Source organism: Polyodon spathula, chromosome 18 (genome assembly GCF_017654505.1).
Source record: "Polyodon spathula isolate WHYD16114869_AA chromosome 18, ASM1765450v1, whole genome shotgun sequence".
Lineage (NCBI taxonomy): Eukaryota > Metazoa > Chordata > Actinopteri > Acipenseriformes > Polyodontidae > Polyodon > Polyodon spathula.
This window is the reverse complement of record NC_054551.1, coordinates 21,541,957-21,558,306: the sequence shown is the minus strand read 5'-3', so window position 1 is coordinate 21,558,306 and position 16,350 is coordinate 21,541,957. Positions and strand designations below refer to the sequence as shown.

The window sequence follows — 16,350 nt, the reverse complement described above, 5'->3', positions numbered from 1 at the left end:
CAGCCTCTATAATAAATGCAATTAAACTTTATTTATCTGGAAATATCAATGTAAATAATGTTGTTGTAATATGTTGACTATATACAGTGCCGTGAAAAAGTATTTGCCACCTGTTTGATTTTCTGCATTTTTGCATATTTGACACTGAATGTTATCAAATCTTCAACCAAAATCTAATATTAGATAAAAGGGACCCTAGTGAACAAATAACAGAAAATGCTGATACTTATTTCATTTATTTAAGAAAGTTATGCAACACACAATGCCCCCGTGTGAAAAAGTAATCGCCCCCTTAGACTCAATAACTGGTTACGCCACCTTTAGCAGCAATAATTGCAACCAAAAGCTTCCTGTAGTTATTGAAAGTCTCTCACAGCGCCATGGAGGAATTTTGGCCCACTCCTTCATGCAGAACTGCTTCAACTCAGTGGCATTTGTGGGTTTGAGAGCACAAACTGCTCGTTTCAGGTCCTGCAACAACATCTCAATGGGGTTTAGGTCTGGACTTTGGCTAGGCCATTCCAAAACTTTAAATTTCTTGTTCTTCAACCATTCTGATGTAGACTTGCTTGTGTGTTTCGGATCATTGTCTTGCTGCATGACCCAGGTGCGCTTCAGCTTCAGCTCAAAGATGGATGGCCTGACATTCTCCTGTAGAATTCTCTGATACAGAGCAGAATTCATGATTCCTTCAATGACGGTAAGTCATCCAGGTCCTGATGCAGAAAAGCATCCCCAAATCATGACAATACCACCACCATGCTTGACCGTTGGTATGAGGTTCTTACTGTGGAATGCAGTGTTTGGTTTTCGCCAAACATAAGGGGCCCATGTTGGCCAAAAGTTCCACTTTTGACTCATCTGTCCATAGAACATTGTTCCAGAACTCTTGAGGATCACCCAGGTGCTTTTTGGTAAACTTGAGACGAGCATTCATGTTCTTCGTAGTGAGCAGTGGTTTCTGCCTTGATACTCTGCCATGAATCCCATTTTTGCCCAGTGTCTTTCTGATGGTAGAGTCATGAACACTGACCTTAGCCAAGGTGAGAGAGGCCTGCAGATCCCTGGATTTTGTTCTAAGGTTCTTTGTGACTTCCTGGACGATTTTACGCCTTGCTCTTGGAGAAATTTTGGCAGGACAGCCACTCTTGGGAAGATTCACTACTGACCCAAACTTTCTCCATTTGAACAATATGGCTCTGACTGTGGTTTGTTGGAGCCCCAGACCTTAGAAATGGCTTTGTAACCCTTTCTAGACTGATAGACATCAACAGCTTTTTTCCCCCCCGAGGTCTTCAGGAATTTCTTTTAAATCGTGGCATGATGTGCCACTAGAACATGTGTGCTGACTTCATTCTGATGGTAAGGGCCAAAGTTAGTCAGATTTATATTGGGCAGGGCTGGCCGAAATCAGGCCTGATTGTTAACCAAAGTATTCAAACAGCCTACCCTAATTATCCCTTTAATTGGGTTGAGTTAACTAGGGGGGCAATAACTTTTTTCACACCTGAAGATTGCATGTTTGATTACCTTGCACACCTTTGGTGTCATTTTTTTCTGTTTCCAGGTGTGTTCGAATTTTTCTCCAGACATTGTGCTCTAGCCAAATGAAAAATGACCCTATATATTCCGGGATTCCATTGGCTAAGTTTATTTTACTCGAGAAGAACCTCTTTTCACCTGACATCATGCAAATGAAGGGAAAAGGAGGTCAATAATCAAATTAACCAAGTAGCATTATTGTGCTTTGTGAAAATGTGGTTTCCATGCACAGAGAACAGATACATCAGAGAATCTCACCTAGAAATCCACAGTTGTTAGGTGACATCTTGTTTGATTGAAACTTTAAAGCACAGTGTTAAGCTCATGTAATAAAGCTGTGATAGTAAATGCCTTATGCCTGGTTGTTCAATATGTTTTACTGCTCTTACTTAAATATTGTTTTTCAAATGTCCATTGGTGGGGTGGCATACTGTTAGTAGTGAGTAGTATTTCAAGTAATTTATCACACGACTTAAAGAAAAAAGAAAATTAACCTTGAGGTACATAATGAAACTGTCCAACCCAGCTATTGCTGATCACCATGGCTGAAAACCGGCAGAGACGTAGTATTATATCTGTGCCAGACAACTTCCACCTATGCTCACAAAGCTATCTGGGTTGGAAATTGGGAGCAGTGGAGGTTTAAACGTGAAATGCGGGTTTCCATGTGAAAATGGGTGTGTATTTCCAGTCTTTTACATCACTCTCATGAGTAAATGAGATTTACCATCCCCCTCTGTGGCCGTCATTTTCGGCCACAAACACGATCCTGTCTCGCTGTTCTCCCAAATGTGCAAGCGTCTCGCCACTGCAGGTGTAAACAACCACACATGAAAACTCCCCCATTGTTTCTAGTGTACTTGTTGATCTCGACATCAATAAATAAAATATAATCTTAATATATTGGTCAGGACTCAGACATGGTAGTTAATGGGTGAGATATTCATATACAGTATATTCATTCTCTCGCTTCTCTCTCCTCCTCCTCTGAGCCAATTTACAATCCTGTGATGGTTGCCCTGTGTAACAGCCCTGACACAACATTCTGGCAATGCGATTGCTTAAGTGGACAACAATCCTACTACAGGCAATATCCAATCATAACACTGGTATGTGTCACGTGATTCTGTCTGATACATTGAAAACCGCAATTACCTGGACTCAGGACAAAGAAATACTTCCCATAAAGGTTGGTCAACACATCTTTAATTTGGTAGTATTTTCATAATGACCAATGCTGGAAGCGTTACTAAAATAAATGGCGTCTGCCAATAAATAAATAAATGCTCTAGAAAGAGTGCAAAGAAGAGCTACCAGAATTATTCCGGGTTTAAAAGGCATGTCATATGCAGACAGGCTAAAAGAATTGAATCTATTCAGTCTTGAACAAACGCGGCGACCTAATTCAAGCATTCAGAATTCTAAAAGGTATTGACAATGTCGACCCAAGGGACTTTTTCGACCTGAAAAAAGAAACAAGGACCAGGGGTCACAAATGGAGATTAGACAAAGGGGCATTCAGAACAGAAAATAGGAGGCACTTTTTACACAGAGAATCGTGAGGGTCTGGAATCAACTCCCCAGTAATGTTGTTGAAGCTGACACCCTGGGATCCTTCAAGAAGTTGCTTGATGAGATTCTGGGATCAATTATCTACTAACAACCAAACGAGCAAGATGGGCCAAATGGCCTCCTCTCCTTTGTAAACTTTCTTATGTTCTTATAGCGTATTACTGTATCTTGTACTTGTTCTCATTGTGCTTCACTGTAATGTGATATTTTGTAATTACTGTCAGTTATAAATAATATTAGCCTTACCTGTAACTGGTTGTATCGTCGCTTTGAAGCTCATTCAGTAAACTGTGAAAGCAGCCTTTTTTTCCTGTTGCCGTAAGAGCCACTTCTTAACCCAAATGCTCTCGCTGGCGTTTGTGTTTTTCTTCATCTTCTAACAGATTAATTCATTGAAGTGCACTTATGGCCCTTTTTGTTTAATGCCAGCTGCCATTTCAAAGTGTTAGTTTGCTGTTAATTCCAGAATCACGTGACGTAGTTTTTAAATATGATTGGATATTGCTTGGATAAAGGGAATTTGTAAGGTTGTCTGTTCGTTGTATAGCGCAACACGTCAAATCTCCCTCATTGACGTCACAAGCAACACGTTGTGCGCGTAACACTTTTAAACTGAGTTCGAGTATATTTTAGCACATATTGTAACGTTGTATAAATCCTCAAAAAAATTACCACTGTTACAAAATGGTCAAAGGTTAATTAAACTTGGTTCAACTTGATATAAAAATATGGGTTCCACTTCAAGTTCCAGTTCCAAGTACACCAGCAAACTACACAACGAACAATTTTATATCCTTACCTTCAGTTAGCCCTCTGCTAGACAGATTAAGTTGTCTCCTTTTTCTGGCTGTTTTTATAACCCTTGTGGTACAGCAGGTTTTTCCTTTTCATTTCTAAATCCGGCTTTCGAATCTACAAATTTCTCACCTCTTTTGAACCTGGATATACTTAAGTGTAAAGTTAAAAGCAAATCGATGACTGATTCACTGTATATTGTGAGGAAAATGTCCTACTGGCTCTATGAAAACGCAAATATATTTTTCGATGGTATTAAATATTCCATTTATTAGTTGAGTTGTATTGTATTACTCCTGGATCAAGCCCCACCAGTGTGTGGGCCTCAAATTTCTACCTTCTGGGGCATTCCAGGAGAAGTTCCACAAAGACTTGCTATTATTTCCAACATGACTCCCAAGCAAACAGTATCTAAATAGTAATTTGATGAAAAGAAAAAGCAGAATGGGAACGACTCATCGAACTTTTACAGGGAATACAACTTTTTAATAGAGTTAAAGCAATGACCAAACTGTCTATTTTTTGTTGTACACTTTGGCTTCCTGTTAGGCTAGCTCAGCACAGGAATGCTGCATATTTGAAATATTGTACTTTAAAATGACACACTTTACTTTACAAAATACACCATATGTCATATTCTACTTCAAAACAGGTTTGAAGCGACAGCCCCTAAATTTATCCCTGCAGGGCTTCTACACTGCGCATGCGTCACTGCTGAGGGTTGTGGGAAGGATATCGATAGTGAAACACATACTGGTTAACAGTTCGTGTGTCTCATGGCGGCGGCGCTTTTGTAATGTTTTACTACTACTGAAAGGAAATATCCAGAAATACCGCGGGTCCTGGAGTTATCACTAACAAGTAGACGGAGCGCTTGTTGATTGATTGGTTCATTCTTATTTGTTTTTTTTTTTTTCTGTATTTAATGTGTTGAAGCAGGGCTAGAGAATTAGAAATGAGTTCCACCACGAACGTGATCCAAGTGACTAATGTGTCTCCCAGCACAACCTCCGAGCAGATGATAACACTGTTCGGGTTCCTGGGACAAATCGAAGAGCTCAAATTGTTTCCGCCGGAGTAAGTACAATCTTTGATAATAATAATAATAATAGTAAGCATCAGTTTAATATAAATGGGAAATGTATGTTTATTTTTTTAGTCACCGAAGATGATCTTAAGAAATGGGCCTTCTGCGGCCTGCATGCAATTGAAAAGCCTGACTAAAGTGTGCTTGTTTCAGCTCCCGCCGCTTAGAAAGACGGTCCAGTATGTTAGGAGCGGCCTCTGCATCCGCGAGTGCAATCTACATATTAAGAATACCCCTTTCTTTAAAACTGGAATATAACAAATAAAATAGTTTGCTTAACACGTATTCTGCCTTTGAAATTAATTATTCAGAACATTCCTTGTTCCAAGTTGCTTTAAGCTGTAACTGCGTAACATTTTGCATCAAGTTAAAATCATGTATGCAACGAGAACAATAATCTACTTTTAAATACTTACAATACAAAATGATTTAGCATCAAGGGTATGTTTAAATTAAGGCTCGCCAGCGTTAAGCCCTATCGTCAGTGATGTAACTGATATGAGAATCGTGTTCAAAATTATTTCTGTCTATACTGATTTCTTTCACACGATTGACTATTTTTGGAAACCCACCCATTCTCGAGTTGCTGTGTAAAATAAACATCCTACTGGCTGTTGTAAATTGCTTTTTAATTATTTTTATTTAATAACCCGCAGTATTTGGCTATTGCCATAATACCACGTATTAGGACACTTGCCCTAAAATATTTTTATTTGGGGAAAGTAGACTGTGAAAATTATTAACTTATGTGTTCTGTGCTTTTGCTGTTTTTCACCTATGGAATAACAGCTGGCTGCACAACATAGCAACTGCAGGTAAAGGTAGGAGGCTGAAGACAATGTCATCTTGGTGCATTTTACTACAAACCTAAGAAGTCATGTGTGACAGATGGTGTTTTGACAGTTGATTACTAACAGTATTATCCAAGCACTGTCTTGTTTACAAGATGAGGTAAAATTTGAGAAGTCGGCTTAACAAGCAGTAATTTAACATACTGAAAATGATAGCCAAAGTTTTAAACAGTTCTGTTCCACACACATGTATGGATTGGAGCAATAGATTTAGTAACCTTTTAAGGAATTTCTGTATTTCTTGCACAACAAATTTGTATTTTTTTCCAGTGAGTCTCCCTTGCCAGTGACTTCACGTGTCTGTTTTGTAAAGTTCCTTGAATCTGACTCTGTGGGAGTGTCTCAACATTTGACTAACACAGTCTTCGTGGACAGAGCCTTGATAGTGGTGCCATTTGCAGAAGGTTTGTGCTTCACATTTTATATTGTGTGTTTGTCTGATATCCCCCTGTAAGTTTGGCATTAAAGAAAAGTTAAATTAATGAAAATCTAATGCAGACCCTTGGCATACTGTAGAATATAGACTTCTGTAACTGTTTAGACACTATTGCAAACATTGGGTTTCAGTAAATCAACTTGAATGAATTAGTCTTTGTGTTTACAGAAGATATACCACTTATTCTGGGCTTTGAACATATTGCATGTAACTCATGCTTGTTAAAGCACCAGACAATGCATCATTTGTTTTTGCATTAAAAAATGTGCGCATTTTCTGAGTTACGGTGAGAATAACATACAGTATACCAAGGACTGATAGAAGCTGGGCTTGCTTGGAAGAACATGATATAGTAAGCGAGTAAATTTAATCTGTAACCATGCTTTTCCCATTTAGACTATCATTATTAAACTTTTCTCTCTGTTATTTGTGTGTGTGATTTTTGTAGTGGAGAAGGCAATTGCAGAGCCCCCTCCTTGATGACTGAAACTGTGGGTCCTCTGCAGCGAACAGGGGATTGTAGACATTTACAAAAGGCCAGCAAGCATTCGAGCCCCCTGTGTTTTCCTGGTGTATAAACACTTAACTCTTCTCTCTTGTTTTTTTTGTGTTTTAGGGCTTATAATCAGAGAGGAATTGTAGCAAGTTAACCCACATCTTTTAAATTTTTATTTTATAACGCAGTATATCGATTTAACTAAATCTGGTATTGAAGCAAACACCTGAAACCATAATTATATGTAGATGTTTTCAGAATCGTTACAGTAACTTTTTAAAAAAAAATCCAACATGATTTTAGGATTTTTAACAATTTAGCAAGTGGTTGCAGTCATTTTAAAACATTCAGCAGTTGCAAGTTTTATAATCTCTCTAATGTCATAGCAGTTGGTGGTGACATTAAAATAATTGTTAGAATGAAGATGTTAGGGCTAACATGCATAGCATTGTGCATGTCTTGAGATTTATTAGGGCTTAGTTTAGTTTTATTTTTTTATTTTTTGATCTCTTTAGTAAACCTACATTTTCACCTGTCAGCATTACATTTTAAATATGGTGTTGGCAGATGATTATTTTATTGGCTCGGTGCTTTTCAGTATTCATTGTAGTAGAAATCGCACATTGATTTGTATGTCCTTGTCAATATGACTTTTTCTCTCAATAGAGCATACATGATCAAACCAAGTACACTATGTTGACAGGGAATGGGACACAACAAGTACATTACAGTACTATACTGTACAATGTTTTGATGAAATCCACGCCAAGTATTGTAGAAAGAAGGGTCCAATACCTTTTTTTAACAGTGGTTTTTCTTTTTTTGTTGTTGTGTTTTACAGTTCTTTTTCCTGGTTCAGCCAGACCTATTTACCAGGCCCTGCTGAAAATACCACCCAACAGTTTTGTCTTCTGCAGCTAATCCAGTTTCTCAAGTGCCCTTTATATGTTGTATGTTTTTTCTAAGATGGTAGACAGTAAGATGATTACTGATTTTATAAACCGCTATGGGGTAGAATTTCAGTTTTTTGTTTAGATTTGGGGACTCTTCGGCACGCAAATTACATGCTAATGATGGGGCTTTTGCTGGCAGTAAACCTTTCTATTTGAGGGCATCCAGTTTTCTGTGCTCTTGTAAGGGGCAACAAGAATGGAGGATCAGAGGCCTGTTGATTCTGTTGGCAATACATTTTTCTTTTCTTCTGTTTCTTTGCCCATTTGGAATCAGTTTGCACTCAAGTGGCATAACTTTCCCTTTAGTCTGTATGTTCTTGAACCAGGTAAGGAATAAAAAGACCACGCTTCTGTGTTTTGAGAGATCAACGTTGACAGTCTGGCACAACATAGCCTACTTATCCATAAGTAACCAGCAAAAGCCCAGGAAAGGGAATCTTTAAATTTCAGTCTGTTTTAATGTTAAATGTCTTTTACCTGTTTATGGTAAGTATATACAATTCATAATGAACTGTACCATGCTGTTGACCCCAAAAATCATAAACTCTTTTGTTTTGTGTATCTTGATTTTTCTGTGTGCTTTATAGCGAAGCAGCTGACACGAGTCGCTTGTTCATAAAACATCTTTTGAAACTTGAGAGCACACCCCACTGGAGAACCGACTGTGCTTGCTTACGTTTGGTTCATGACTAAAAAATCAAGTACAGGTGATAAAATCTTGGCAGTGTTAACCAACAGTAGTGTGTATTGTGATATTTATTTTTCTATTCATTTCCAGCAATAATACGTAGAATCAGGGAAACTTTTCAAGTTGCACAACTCTGGAAATACAATATTTTAATGATAACATTATAATTTTATAGTTCGAAGATTAAGAATAGTTTCAAAAACTAAGGAGCAGAATTGAACGATTCTTCTTTTTCTGGGTGTATTTGTGTATTTTGTGATATAGGAGTACATTTTAATGCTTGTTTGTTTTTCTGCAGGAGTAATTCCTGATGAGGCTAAAGCTTTGTCTTTGTTGGCGCCAGCAAATGCTGTTGCAGGGCTGCTTCCAGGGGGAGGACTTCTGCCTACACCAAATCCAATGGCATCGGTAATTCTAAGATTGTTGTGGCCTTACTAGGATCTTGGGGTAAATGTGGTTTATTTGACAGACCTCAGCAATAATTTTGTATTTTATTTTAATCAGATTGGAGGCGTTCCTTTGTCCGCTCTGGGGGGTCCCACACTTGACCAAGGCCTTGCTGCGTATGGGTTGCAAGGAGCAAGCTTAAATTCTCAGGTAAGGACTACTCTTGAAGTCAATATGAGATGCATTCATGCTTGTTGAGCAGATTTATCAAGATTTCTCTACTATAATGCAATTGGCACTGTTTTTTTTTTGTGGGGGGGGGGGGGGGGGGGGGGGGGGGGGGGGGGGGGGGGGGGGGGGGGGGGGATCTGTTAATGTTACAAGATAAATACCAAAGGCACACTTGAGTCATTAGATGTTTCTTTGGTTGTCTGTTTTTTGTAGCAATTTGCTTTCACAAGAAAATGGTACAATACGCATTTTGATGTGAAAACCTTCATAAATGTGGCCCTTTGGCTAAAATTGATTATTGGGTGATTTTTAATTAGAGTACACTAAGTGAACTTGTACTGTAAATGGTGCGAAGTAGCACACAAGGAGTAAATTGTAATGAGTAAAAATTATTATACTCGATATACATTTTCTGGGTGGTACATAACTTCAGTCCTTTTTTTTTGTTTGTTTTCTAGTCTCTGGCAGCAGATCAGCTTTTGAAGCTCATGAGCAGCGTGGACCCAAAGTAAGCAAATTCTTTGTTTCAGTGTTATTTACATTTTTTTTGAGTGTGCTTTATTACATCCACTGTCAGGTTTTCAACTTTTTTTTTGTTTATTGTTTTTTATATATAAACTCCCTCTGTCGGGAGGTTTCAGCTGAAGTACCCTTTACAACTTTTGCTCACTGAATGGTACGACGGTTGCAATAACATTTATTTTTTCCCTGTTTATTTAATATAATTTTTCACAACAATTTGGGACAGACTGCTTGTTTAGGACAGAATACCAAACAGGAGATTTAATTCTTAAACTTAATTGCATGTCTTTGGATGCACAGAATTAAGACAGTATTTAGGAATCTCTGGAAACACTAGTATTTGCTCTATTTGGCAAAGTTATTATAAATAATACAAAACAGTCTGCACTGTAAATGTTTATCATATTACCATTTACTTCCCATCTCTGCATAATTGTGCCATTTAAAATGTTTACAACATCAAAAACATTAACCTTGATAAAGCTATAACTAACAGTCAAACTTTATTAGCCAACATAAAAATTATACAAAGGGACTCTAACTTTTTGTTGCTTTGCACTTTCTGTAGACGCTTGTGTTCTTACTTCATTTCTTTTGTAAGGAAGAAATGTATCAATCGCTGAATCACTGAAAACAAATTCAACAAGACTTATCAATTGCATTTAAGGAGAGTAGAAAAGCTGATGTGTAAGACCTATTTATAGACATATATGCGGTAATTTATAGAAGGCAATTTATTTGAAAATGCTTAGCCATTGCAGCTAATGACTTGCAGCTAAGATGGTCGACTACCAGTTCTTCTGCTGTTGACCGCACATCGAGAGGGACGCATACTACCCTCCTTACACAGCGTCTTTTCAGAATGTTTTTATTTTAATGTTTAAGCCTATATTTTAAAAAGTTTAAACATGTATTAAATTAAACTGAAGCTAGCACCCCTAATTATGACTTGTTTACTGTTGTACCATTCAGTTACCGGAGCATTTAATTAAAACTGGTACGCCAAGTTGAAAACTGCAAAGTTCATCAGCAGCACAGAGCACACTCCATAAGAACACTCTCCAGATATCTGCTTCAGCAACCAATAATATGTAATCGACTCAACTGAAGTCACGCATGCGTATAGGTGCAAAGTGCAGACATGATAGATTTTGCCCCCCCCCCCCCATCTGCGGTTCACTTTAACAAAAATTATATATTTTTGCACAGTGGTTAAGAGGTAATAATGTTAAAAAATCAATTCAGGATCATTATTTTCTTTTACTTCAATTTTTATTTATGCATCCTGTGTACCCCCTATGACCCTTACCCCTGGTTGAAAACCCCTGCACTATTATGAATTCAAACATCCAGTTCATTGAGATATGTGTTGGACATATTCTTTTTTTTTAAGTACCCTAATGATTATTGGAGATATGTTTTTCATGGAGAAAGTTTTTCATTACTAGATAGTGTAATGATATATACTTTTTTTTTTTTTTACAATATTTTACAAGAGGTGCTGACTTTTTAAAAACTTGTGCTGCAGGTTGAATCATGTGACAGCAGGATTAGTGAACCCAGCAATGAAATCTGATGCGTCAAGTAAAGAAATAGAGGAAGCTATGAAGAGAGTCAGAGAAGCGCAGTCATTGATTTCAGCTGCTATTGAGCCAGGAAGTAAGTGTGTATTTATAACCTGCATCCATATACGTATTTATCTATCTGTCATTGTTTTTTTTTAATTAAGTCTGCAGTAAATTAAGTACGTATTGAAAAATACATGTGTTAAACAACTGTGTAGCAGAAAATAGACTTTCAAAATAGCTTTAAGTTGTTTACTAGCTGCTGTCTGGATACATTTTTCAGTTTTTTGTACTTTTCTTTTTTTAGCTAATTTGTTGTAAGCATTATCTGAGAATCAAAAGAATATCAAATAACTATTTTAGATAAGAAAGAAGACAAACGAAAACATTCAAGATCCCGATCCCGATCTAGAAGGCGAAGATCCCGTTCCCGCTCCAGACATAGGTATGATTTTTAAACAGGCTTGTGTTCTGAACAAAATTTGACTTAAAATAAATGCAATCTTGTCTTGTAAAGCACTGACACATTTGACTGTTTTGCACAAAAACAAGCAACTTTTGTTCTATCTGAAATAGCTAAATGCATATCCACAGCGATGGGACTATACTGTAGAGTCACATATGTTGCACTTCAGTATTTCATGTATCTTGAACTGGTTATTCAGGTCTGATGTAACTTAATTTTGTTTTAGACGTTCAAAGAGCAGATCCAGGCGAAGGTCACAATCCAAATCAAGAAGCAGAAGGCGATCTAAAAGTCCTAGGCGGCGGAGATCACATTCTAGAGAGAGGAGCAGGCGTTCAAGAAGCAAATCCCGGTATATAACAAGCATTTAAGTGACCTGTCTTTTTTTAATTTATTTTATATATAATCAACAAGGATTTATCAAAGTGGTTACTATAGACATGTAGGTAGATTTGACTAATACAGTCTACCCCACAAGTGTATATAGTTTAACCCTTAGCGGTCCATTCTCTCAGCTCCTGCTGAAAAAACAACTAGAGACCTGCGCTTGACATCTTTTTGATATCGAACAGGGTCCGACATCGGACCGCAAAGGGTTAACTGTATACCCCGTTTAACTGTATTCGATTCCAAATCATTACCGATGCTGTGTCATTAAATTTACCTCGTTTTAAGTGTCATATTTTAAGTGTATATTCCTGTTTTGCTCTATAGCAGTGATTTATACAGTTAACTGAGTACATGTATTGTGAAGTGATGTAAACAGGCTTGGGCCCAGTGTCAGGAACATGAAGGCTTTTAATATATTCCTACACCAAAACGACTGCAAAAAGGGAAACAGACTTTTCATTGAGACTGTAAGGAACTATGATGTGTTAACATGTACACAGCATTTGTAAAAGCTACATCAATAATGATTTTTGTTCAGTGTTCAAGTGGGCTAAAATTACATGTAGCTGTGTGAAGAGACTATGAATGAATCCAGTTTTCAGAATGAAAATGGTAAATTGTGTGTATCTTATCAGCATAACACATTAAGGATAAGTGGTGTGTGTGTGTGTGTTTTGTTTTGTTTATATAGCATTATATGTTTCTTGATCTGTCACATTTCTGATCTTGCTCCAATGCAGGGATAGAAAGAAAGAAGAAAAAGAAAAGAAACGCTCTAAAACTCCACCGAAGAGCTACAGTACTACTAGAAGATCTCGAAGTCCTAGCAGGTATAAATATTGAAGAATGTGTACCATTTAGCTTTTTGTCATGTTTTCACCAAGTGTTTGGAAAGTGAAGTAATATTTGTGTTCTGTGCAGGGACAGAAGACGTAGAAGAAGTCGCAGTGTAAGTCGATCTCCTAAAAAGTCACCCAAAAGAAAGATCTCCAAATCACCCTCCCCTAGAAGGTTGGTACTGTTCTCCTAGGCCTCACAAATCTACCTGGCTATTAATATTTTGTTAACAAATTAAATTAAATGCTTCTGCATCCAGTGCTCAAAGAATATCACTAACATTTGCAGAGCTTTTTGAGATGTTATAGTAATGAAATAATGACTTGGATCGCATTATTGAGGAGTTTGGTGATAAAACGAGTGATCAGGAGAGCATTTCAGTATTCACGTCTATAAAGAGGTATAACAGCTGTGTTTTAACATCACACTTAATTAAATGTTATTGGTGGACATATGTTGTCCACATATGCAGTGTACAGCATACCGGTGTTTGTGTTATTGAGGGACGACTGTAATCTAAAATATGCCGGATAAGTGCATGTAGGGGCAGTAAAAATGCATACTTGTACTGCCTCAACAAATGTGTACGTTTTGAAATGTATCACTTTAAAAGGGAAAAATCTGATGAGGTAACAGGAACTGACCTTAAGTAATAGACCTAGCATGACCTTGGCTAACAATACCACTTTTTTCTTCAGGCACAAGAAAGAAAAGAAGAAGGATAAGGAGAGAGAGCGAGACAGAGGTAGAGAAAGAGAGAAAGACCGAGACAGAAGCAGAGATGAAAGGGAAAGATCAACCAGCAAGAAGAAGAAAAGCAAGGACAAGGAAAAAGAGCGGGAAAGAAAATCGGATGGTGAGAAGGGAGATGTAAAGGTATGTAACTAGCTTCTTGGGGGATCATGGGTGATGTAAGTGTTGTTACAAATTACCTTTTGAACTGAAGGAAGCACAGATGTAGTAATTAACAATTGTAATGCATAGACAAGCGATACACAATATTGCATTTCCCCTTTTTACTCTTAATGACTTATATTGAAATGCTTGGTTGTAAAACTTAGATATGGCCAACAGAGTGCTTGATGTCAGTTTTTTACAGATTAGGAACATCTAACTGAAATGGTTTCTGTTTGATTTGAGAGGGTATAGAGAACTAGATTTTATAATTGGTAAATTGAGAATTATTTCTGCAGACCAGTTAGCTAATTGATGGAGGTTAATTTATAATTGTTTAATTAACACAGCGCTCTAAACTGGGACTGTTGCAGGCACAGATGGCTAAGGGAGAACAGAATGAGGTATGATGGGTTTTTGATTTTTTTGTACAATTTTATTTGTGGTCTGCAGAAATATTAAATACTAATGTCAGCATTCTGCAGCACAGAACCAGTCTAATTAAGGCTGGGACAATGCCTAATTTTCCCCTGTTGATCTTTATATTCTCCAAAAAAGCTGATGCATCGATTAGTCAACATTATGAAAGGGTTAAAAAAAAAAAAAAAAAAAACGCAGTAGTACATGTGGAGCTGTGGATTACTGTGTAATATTGCTAGTAGTGCTTTAAAAAGTATATTGCGTATTAAATTGATCACATCAAAAAAGTTTTACCTAGTTCCTATTGATTTGTACCACTTGGGGAATCCAAACTTAATCCCCTTAAGTTTTTTTTTTTTTTTTTTTTTTAATTCTTAAATCCTTAAGTCAGAATAACAACCAATCAAGACGTTTCCAGGGTGCTTAATAGGTCTGACCAAAGATACAACTTTTGGAACGATCTTGGGTGTTCTTAATTTTTTTTCTCTTTGTTCAAATGAATAAATGCAGATTTTGTTTGAAGTTTAATCAGACATTACTTTCTTTACTTTACTTTCTTGTTGTCTTAGTTTAGAAAATAATTACTTTAGAAAATAAATCGATGCATCGCCACAGCCTTAGACCTAATATGGTGGATCACATGCCCAGAAAGTGTTTTGGTTTGGTTAGTAAAAAAAATTGAGTGCAAAGAGAATGTGGTGCTTATTTAGACTGCTGGGCTTGAAACTTTTACCCATTGTCTCCTAAAAAAATATATAAATATATAGATGAAGATGAAAATATTTTGGTGTTTTCATATTCACATGATTAACTTTAAATTGTGTATTTAAGGAGAAAATGACAAGATGTGTAGTTTTTTTCACTGTTGATAAACTAAGTATTGCTCTCATCCATCAGGTGACAAGAGATTATGATGAAGAGGAGCAGGGGTATGACAGTGAAAAAGACAAAAAAGAGGACAAAGGTTCAGACTCTGCTTCTCCTAAGGTGAAGGAATCTTCGGTTGATAAAGGAGTGGGAGACACAGTAAGAGAATCCAAAGTGAATGGTGATGATCATCATGAAGAAGACATGGACATGAGTGATTGAATGCATTCAGGTTTCCTAACGTGTTTAGCAGTGCTTATAGCACATTAGCACTCATGCATCAGTACCATTCCTTTAGCTTTTTTTGTGTTTTTCAAATAGCAGCAAGAAGAATATACTTGGTGCCTTGAGTGTTGGCTGGAGAACTGCAGTCTTAAATGTACAGTTAAAAAAAAATGCATCTGTTGGAAACATTACATCATAAATCTGGGAGACTAAACCAGTTGGTTTCATTTACAGTAGATGGAATGCCCCTGTGCATGGTGGTTGTGAGTTGTTCATTTCAATACTAAAATACTGTATTATCAGGGTCTGTCTTTACTGATTTTTGACTAACAGGGAAGTCACATGGGTATTTCTTCTGTTCTGTTATATACGCTCTTATTCGAGTGAACCAGCATCCATAAAACTGTAGAGCTTTTTGTTTTTATTTGTATTTGTGTGCTTCTAGAGCGAGTATACAGATAAGTAATGCTATGTTATATTTTTTGAAAGTGTTTCTTTACAGGTGTGGAATTATCTTTTGCTTATGTAACAAAATGACATTTCAAAATAAACAAGTAATGCATAGCTATTACACTGGTGGGTATTCAATCTGTTTCCATTATGTAAATACATATAAACATTTAACTTTGTTTGAAAATAACACATTCTGATATTAAGCCTTGTGACAGTAGTTTTGAGAACTAGTTGTCTTTAATTGCCCTGGTCTGATTTATAATTTCTTTAAATAAAGCTCTAGTTGATGTATTTTGTGACACTGTTAATGTACACGTTCTTGATCTTGTTGCCCACTGTTCACTGTTGTATTTGGAATATGCAGAGATGATCTGATTTGTGCTCAATCTTGTGGAGCTCTTATTTTTCTTTCCACCCTCATATCGGTTCAAAATTTGTTGTGGGTTATAGTCTACTCTCTGTTCATGTACAGTTTATGAAGCGTTTTACAAGTGAGTATCTTTGATAATAAAACCCCTACAAAATAACCTTTTGACTTTTTTGCCTAATAGTACATACATTTTTTTTTGTCATATGTTTAATTCTATGTCAAATAGTAGTTACAATTGTAATAGTGTATTAGTACTATAGATTGCAAAGCTAATTTGATCTTCCTAACAAAATAACAATCATA

At 36.8% G+C, this 16,350-nt stretch overlaps 1 protein-coding gene across 4 annotated transcripts; it reads left to right on the top strand.

Annotated features, from left to right (window-relative positions):
• Positions 1-4,636: 4,636 nt before the first annotated feature.
• On the top strand, positions 4,637-16,204 carry LOC121330755 (serine/arginine-rich splicing factor 11-like). Of its 4 annotated transcripts, none has more exons than XM_041277484.1 (13): positions 4,637-4,986; positions 6,118-6,251; positions 8,719-8,828; positions 8,925-9,017; positions 9,497-9,546; positions 11,089-11,219; positions 11,489-11,570; positions 11,818-11,943; positions 12,722-12,811; positions 12,903-12,992; positions 13,517-13,694; positions 14,087-14,116; positions 15,030-16,204. In XM_041277484.1, the coding sequence occupies exons 1-13, from the start codon at positions 4,865-4,867 to the stop codon at positions 15,219-15,221; spliced, it is 1,428 nt and encodes a 475-aa protein (XP_041133418.1). In that variant the 5' UTR covers positions 4,637-4,864; the 3' UTR covers positions 15,222-16,204. The 4 variants fall into 4 exon arrangements, with proteins under 4 accessions (XP_041133418.1, XP_041133419.1, XP_041133417.1 ...); XM_041277483.1 differs by having other exon boundaries at positions 4,638-4,986; positions 14,063-14,116; XM_041277485.1 differs by lacking the exon at positions 14,087-14,116.
• The last annotated feature ends 146 nt before the right edge of the window (positions 16,205-16,350 follow it).